Source organism: Stomoxys calcitrans, chromosome 5 (genome assembly GCF_963082655.1).
Source record: "Stomoxys calcitrans chromosome 5, idStoCalc2.1, whole genome shotgun sequence".
Taxonomy (NCBI): Eukaryota; Metazoa; Arthropoda; class Insecta; order Diptera; family Muscidae; genus Stomoxys; species Stomoxys calcitrans.
In genome coordinates, this window is record NC_081556.1 from 114414931 (window position 1) to 114422486 (window position 7556).

Consider the following 7556-nt stretch of genomic DNA (forward strand, 5'->3'; position numbering starts at 1 on the left):
AAGAAAGTTTAATCACCTAATATATCAGCATATATTAAAAAGGGAGTAACAACACAACAATTGAAGTATAGATTTTATTGAAAACAGTAGTGTATACTATACAAAAATGGATTTACAACAATTAGAGGAGGAGGCGCGGCAGGCGGCTCTAAAAGATATCATAAATATGCTGCAACGTCCTGGTCAACTAGAAAAGGTCGAGCAGTATCGCCACCGTGTGGCCCGTAAGAAGGCCTCCGTTGAAGCTCTGCTAAAGACGGGTATGCAAAACCAATTGGAAGGTGTCCGCGTAGGTCTTAAACAACTAAAAACTTGTTTGGAGGATGTTCGTGAGTTAAGGCGCAGCATGGGTGTGGTAGAGCAACTCATGCAAGGTGTTCCCGAAATATATGACGCCTTGGAGGATGTGCGTGAAGAAAATACCAAACATTCTCAATATGCCACAGCTGTGGAAAATCTCAAGCATATCTATAATGTGGAGGCTAGCGTGCAGAAGACAATGGCTCTAATCGAGGAGGATAAACTGCTGAATGCACATCAATCGTTGGCTGACCTTGAGAATGCTCGCGATGATCTTTTGTATGAATTACATAAACAGCCCAAGCAGCATGCCTCCGATAAAATAACACTGAAGAGGCATTTTGAGAAAATCGATACTGTGTCACAGGCTTTAGAGAAGAAGTTACGTCTTATTTTGAGTCGCACCTTGAATACTGTGCGAAAGGAACCGAAATTCATTGTGACTGCTTTGCGTATTGTGGAGCGCGAAGAAAAAAATGATCAGTTTGCTTTGCAGCAACAAAAGGTAACATCATTCTTGCCTCCAGGACGTCCCAGGCAGTGGCGCGCAATGGCAATGAATGTTTTAAAAGAGGCAGTAGTTATTCGCATTGAAAGTTCTAAACTGGAGGAGAGAGAAGATAATAAGATGTGGCTTGTCAGAGATTTGGAAATACTGCGCCAGAATATATTGGTGGATTTACGTGTGGTAAAATCGTTGTGTGTTCCTTGTTTCCCACCGCACTACAACATATTTGAAGAGTATGTGAAAATGTATCACGAGGGCTTGTCAAATTATGTGAGTATTCTTGCTTGATATTATTTTTGGGTTTGTTGTGTCAACTTTGTTCATTTTTTACAGATAGAAAATATAGCTCATGGTGGTTTACAGGGTAATGAGTATGTCTCCTTGCTATCATGGGTTATTAATACATACCCGGGCTACGAATTGATGCGGCATCCAGACTTAGAAGTGAATATTCACCAGTTGGTGGGCCCCTTGCTGCAACCCAGCCACCTCAGAGCTCTAGAGGATGAATATTTGGGTAACATGCAACGTAATTTCAATGAATGGATGGCTACAACTGCCGAAAAAGATCGATCCGATTGGTTTTCGGAACAAACTCCCGATCAAGATGACCAATACTATCATAGTCCAGCTTCAGTCATAATTTTTGACATGATCAATCAGTTGTTACAGGTCACTGAAACCATACACAATGACTTGACCTTTAAGGCTTTGGTCATGAGTATTAGACAGCTGGACATCTTTGGACAAACCTATATGAAGCATGTGGTGGATTTAAAAGAACATCATTTTCGGAACCGCGACCAAATCAAATTCTTTACCCATCACATTATTGCTATTGTCAATAACAGCCAACAAATATTGGATTTGGCTCAACAGTTAAAACAAAAGTACTGGCCAAATGCCCGTACTGAACATTATGAAGACTTTGAAAAATTACTGCAAACTTTCCAACGTATACGTTCCCAGGCTGGCGGTTATTTGTTAGAAGAGGCCTTTTTGGATCTGGATGGTCATTTCAATGATTTGTTTACACAAAAATGGCTGACATCTTCCATATCAGTTGATACAATATGTATAACATTAGAGGACTATTTCCAGGTGGGTAATGTGTATGAATTTCAAACCGAGCTTGTTTCAAAAAAATGTCTTATGTTGTTTCAGGACTACAACCATTTAACACCAAGCAACTTTGAAATGGTTATTAATGAGGCACAAAAACAATTGGCCAAGCGTTATATACGAGCCATGTTGTCAAAACGTTTAGCCAGACCTTCTTCGGATTGTGAAACCATTAAAAATAAAATTAATCTCGAAGCTAAACGACTGGAGAGATTTTTTGAAAAAATTGCTCCCAATCTATCGCTTAATGATTCACCTTTGAAACTAATTTCCATGCTCTCCGCTCTGCTTGTGTGCGATGTCGAGGTTTTGCTTTTAGATTTGCACACTCTGCTTGGCAATTATCCCTCACTGACCGAGGATCAAATTGTGCGTCTCTTTTATATACGCAACGATATTAAATCGGCAGAGATACGTCAAAAGGTGCAAGATGCGAATCAATCCAAAAAAGCAATGGTTACCATAGATAAACAGGATTGTATATTTAAAGAAATTGTATTCAGTGATAAATTGTGGTAAGCTTTAAGTAGTTCATATTGCAAACTTTTTGCCCAAATGGCAGTTAAAATATTATATTTATATAAAAAGTGTATATGCATTGATTTGTTTACTCCACATATGCCCTGAGAGGAGGGAAGAGACTTTCTCGAAGTCTTTTCCAATGTTGGTAATTCAATTTCGGTGAGGTATCCGTATTATTTAGCATATCGGATGACAAAACCGCCATTACCAACAACAAAGAATTGGAGAAACTCAACTGAGAGCTACCGGGCGCATCCATAGCTTACGGATAGTGGAATGATCCGTGGGGGTACGAAGTAACTGCAACCACATTAGCTGACAATCAGTGGTATCGAGTGGAGAGTCTCAAATTATTGGCGCCTTGGCAAAACTGTATTTTATGGGGTAGTTCGCAAAAAAATCTAATCTAATGACCCCAGGAACCCGAATATTTGGGGCTCGGGCCAGTGAACCCCCCTAGGGGCCAAAAACCCCCTCCCCCTTGGGGGAAAGTAGTTTAACCTTGGCAATATGGGTATCAAAAAATAATGTCTTGAGAATATTGGCCCCTATTTGGGAAAATTTGAGAAATTGTTATTATTATTAAAAAAAAACTCTATTTGCCTTCCAAAGATAGAAAAATATACCGGTTTTTTTTTAATTTTTAATTTTTTTGTAAATATGTATTTGTTTTAATTTAGAGTCCTTCTAGAGCTTAATTTATTACATATTCGTAATCTACTAGTTCATGCCTTTAATTTGATACCCAAATTGCCTAGGTTTAAGAGGGTTCCAAATTCTCAAGACATCGTAGGTCCTTTCCGGGTCAAAAATTTGGACCTTTGTTTCAATATTCGTAATCTATTAATTAATAAGTTTCATTTGATACTCATATTGCCTAGGTTGGACTACTACAATCAATAGCCAAAACGTTTCCGCGGAGATGGGTCCTATGAACCGGCACAATCTTATTTACCTATAGGGGCTTGACGAGGTTCGCTACCTCTACATTCAAATATATGGTTACTACAACATAACACACGGTTACACTGCTTTTTAATTTAAACTTCCGCTATTAATTCATATTTTAAATTAAAAATTGTTCTTCAACAAATTTAACTGTGCACTAGAAGAATCGAGGGTGACGTTGTAACACTCGCAAAAAACTTACCACTTCTGATGAGATCCAAGTGTGAAATGCTTGTCTATGCTATAGTCAAGATAAACTGATAGTAGGTACTGACTAACAGTATTACCTTAATATCTTCCCATTTCTCTAAGTGCCATCTCATTTCTAAAAATCCTTTTTTTGGTTGGTTTTTTATTTGCTTGCTTAGGATAACAATTGTTTTAAAACAAAAATTTGCTCTCTCTTGCGCTCTCTTCTACTGGCAAATAAAGTACGCGAACAACTTGCAGTTTGAGTTCCCGAACACAGCTATAGTAGGTTTCGTTGTTGTTGGGTTAGTGACATTACCTTCTTAATTCTACCATGTAAAAACCCGTTTATCTGGCAACATTTTACAGATGTCATAAATGTGGAATCAGCTGTGCTTTATGAATCAAAACAAGTTTCATTCTATTATTGGGAGTTTTTAAAAATAGTTAACTCTACGAAAGAATTACGCATCTACGCCCAAGATGAAAGCTCTGACTATGAAAACACTTATTAAAAAGCAAACCAACGCACAGCAAAGGTTGCAAAGGAAAATCCTGACTTTATTTGTGCAATACAAACATGGATTTAAAACAATGCGAGGAAGAGGCGAGGCAGGCGGCCCTAAAGGATATCATAAATATGTTTCAGCGTCCTGACCAATTGGAAAAGCTGGAACAGTATCGTCAGCGTGTGGCCCGTCAAAAGGCCTCTGTTGAAGCTCTGCTCAAGTCGGGCCTACAAAACCAATTGGATGGTGTACGCGTAGGTCTTGAACAACTAAAAACATGTTTGCAAGATGTTCGTGAGTTCAAGCGCAGTATGGGTGTGGTAGAGCAACTCATGCAGGGTGTCCCCGAATTATATGAAGCCTTGCAGGACGTGCGTAAAGAGAACATCAAATATTCTCAGTTAGCAACAGCTGTGAAAAATCTGGGGCTCATTTACAATGTGGAGGCTAGCGTGCAGCAGACAATGACCCTAATTGAGGAGGATAATTTGCTGTATGCTCATCAATCGTTAACCGAACTTGAGAATGCCCGCGATGATCTTTTAGATGAGTTACATATGCAGCCCAAGCAACATGTCTCCGATAAAATAACATTTAAGCGGCATTTTGAGAAATTCGATACTGTGTCACAGGCTTTAGAGAAGAAGTTACGTTTTATTTTGAGCCGCACCTTGGAGACTGTACGTAAGGAACCGCAAATTATTGTGACCGCTTTGCGTATTGTGGAGCGTGAAGAGAAAAGTGATCAGTTTGCTTTGCAGCAGCAAAAGGTGACATCATTCTTGCCACCAGGACGTCCAAGGCAGTGGAGAGCAATGGCGATGAATGTTTTAAAGGAGGCTGTTGTTACTCGCATCGAAAGTTCCAACCGAGAGGAGAGGGAAGACAATAAGATGTGGCTTGTCAGAGTTTTGGAAATTCTGCGCCAGAATATATTGGTGGATTTACGTGTGGTAAAATCATTGTGTGTTCCTTGTTTCCCACCGCACTACAACATATTCGAAGAGTATGTGAAAATGTATCACGAGAGTTTGTCAAACTATGTGAGTATACATTTTTCCTTTTATGCATGCATTGGTTGTGTTAGCGTTGTTTATCCTTTAACAGTTAAAAAATATAGCCCAAGGTGGGTTACAGGATAATGAGTATGTATCCCTGCTTTCTTGGGTCATTAATACTTATCCGGGCTGCGAATTGATGCTACATCCTGATTTACAAGTAAACATTCACCAGTTGGCGGGTCCCTTGCTGCCACCTAGCCATCTTAAAGCTCTTGAGGATGAATATATGGATAATATGAAGCGTAATTTAAATGGATGGATGGCAACCACTGCCCAAGAGGAAAGAAACGATTGGTTCTCAGAACAACCCCCCATTCAAACTGATCAATACTACCATAGTGAAGTTTCAGTGATCATTTTTGAAATGATTAACCAGTTGTTAGAGGTCACAGAGACCATACATAAGGATTTCACATTCAGAGCTTTGATCTTGAGCATTCGGCAGCTGGAAATTTTTGGGAAAACCTACATGAAATATGTAGTGGATTTAAAAGAACAACATTTTCGAAATCGTGATCAAAATAAATTCTTTACCCATTACATTATTGCTATTGTAAACAACAGCCTACAAATATTGAACGTGGCCCAACAGATAAAGCAAAAGTACTGGCCAAATGCCTGCACCGAACATTATGAAGAGTTTGAACAATTACTGCAAACATTCCAACGTATACGTTGCCAAGCGGCTGATTTCTTACTAGAGGAGGCCTTTTTGGATCTGGACAGTCATTTCAATGAACTGTTCACAAAAAAATGGTTGACATCATCTATAGCAGTTGATACGATTTGTCTTACCTTGGAGGACTATTTCCAGGTTTTGCAATGTGTATGAAATTTGATGAAAGTTGACTTAAATGTTTGGTTTTTTTTTTTTTTTTAGGACTATAACCATTTGATGCCCATCAACTTTGAAATGGTTATTAATGAGGCCCAGAACCAATTGGCTAAACGTTATATACGAGCCATGTTGTCAAAACGTTTAGCCAGACCAACTTCAGATTGCGAAACCATTAAAAATAGGATAAATTTGGAAGCTAACAAACTGAAGAAAATTTTTGATAAAATTGCTCCCAATCTATCGCTTAATGATTCACCCCTAAAACTTATTTCAATGCTCTCCGCTGTTCTCGTATGCGATGTAGAGGTGTTGCTTTTAGATTTGCACACTCTGCTTGGCAATTATCCCTCACTGACCGAGGATCAAATTGTGCGTCTCTTTTATATACGAAACGATGTGAGAGCATCAGAGATACGACAAAAAGTGCAAGATGCAAATCAATCCAAGAAAGCAATGATTACCATAGACAAACAGGATTGTATATTTAAAGAAATTGTGTTCAATGATAAATTGTGGTAAGCATTAAGTGCATCATATTGCTATTTACTTGCCTTCAAGGAAGTATAAATTATTATTCCTATACAAATTGTATTTATGTTGGTTTGTTTGTTCCATTGCTCTTTATTTTATTCGGATATGAGAGGTATGGTATTTTTATAAATCTTTTTTCAGAGTTAGGTAAGCCAATTAGGAAGTATTCCCTGCCACAAATGCCCTCTCTGCTAGTGATTATGTCCAGCACACCAGCATATTTAGTATCCTCATGTCCATTAGAGGGTGGTGGATAGACTTTTACCTCCGATATCTTCTTTATCCACGTAAGCTGCTAAAGCGGAATCACCTAAGTCGAAAATAAATCTCTACTATGTATCTCATCTCATGGGCGCCAGCCGAGTTGATGGCGTGCTTAGATTACCAGTAGTTGGCAATCCCATGGCAGCCGGTTGTCCGTACCGGATTGACCCGATGAAGTGCTTCATCGTCAAAGGCTGCCGCCTCAGTGTACAACACACTGCTACAACAACAACGACAACCAGTATTTGGGGTCGTGGCCGATTTCCACCTGAGGTGTTACGTGTGGAAATTCCGCATAAAGCCTCCTCACTTATATGGACATAAATTAAATTATAAAATCCTCCGTATACGGTCTTTGATGCTTGGGCTGAACTGTATTTTACGGGGTAGTTCGCAAAAAAATCGAGCTTTTTGCATACCCCCTAATTTTGACCCCCGAAACCCGAATGTGAAGTCGGTGTTTGGGGCCCGGGCTCGTGGAGCTCCCTAGGGGCCAAAAACCCCCATTGGGGGAAAGTAGTCCAACCTAGGCAATATGGGTATCAAATGAAAGGTATTGATTAGTAGATTACGAATTTGTCCAAAATTGGAACCGGGAAGGAGCAACGGGGTCTTGATAATTTGAAGCCTCTTAAACCTAGGCAATATGGGTATCAAATTAAAGGTACGAAAGAGTAGATTACGAAAATGCAAAAAAATGAAAAAGATTTAAAAAAATTGCGCTTTTTTTTACGAAAAACATTGGAAGGCAAATAGTTTTATTT

General features: G+C 39.1%; 2 protein-coding genes across 4 annotated transcripts in view; both read left to right on the plus strand.

The window, feature by feature from the left end:
• LOC106092281 (exocyst complex component 3) lies at positions 1 to 2522 on the plus strand. Its single transcript, XM_013259092.2, has 3 exons — positions 1 to 1078; positions 1142 to 1909; positions 1973 to 2522. The coding sequence occupies exons 1-3, from the start codon at positions 107 to 109 to the stop codon at positions 2447 to 2449; spliced, it is 2217 nt and encodes a 738-aa protein (XP_013114546.1). The 5' UTR covers positions 1 to 106; the 3' UTR covers positions 2450 to 2522.
• A 1491-nt stretch (positions 2523 to 4013) lies between these two features.
• Positions 4014 to 7556, plus strand: part of LOC106092278 (exocyst complex component 3) — a 44349-nt gene continuing 40806 nt past the window's right edge. The window contains exons 1-3 of one of the 3 annotated variants that reach the window (XM_013259089.2): positions 4014 to 5141; positions 5206 to 5973; positions 6040 to 6512. In XM_013259089.2, coding sequence (XP_013114543.2) covers positions 4170 to 5141; positions 5206 to 5973; positions 6040 to 6512 — 2213 coding nt within the window. In that variant the 5' untranslated portion in view covers positions 4014 to 4169. Of the gene's footprint in view, positions 5142 to 5205; positions 5974 to 6039; positions 6589 to 7556 lie in introns of those variants that run through there. The other 2 variants (XM_013259088.2, XM_013259087.2) reach the window with 2 other exon arrangements.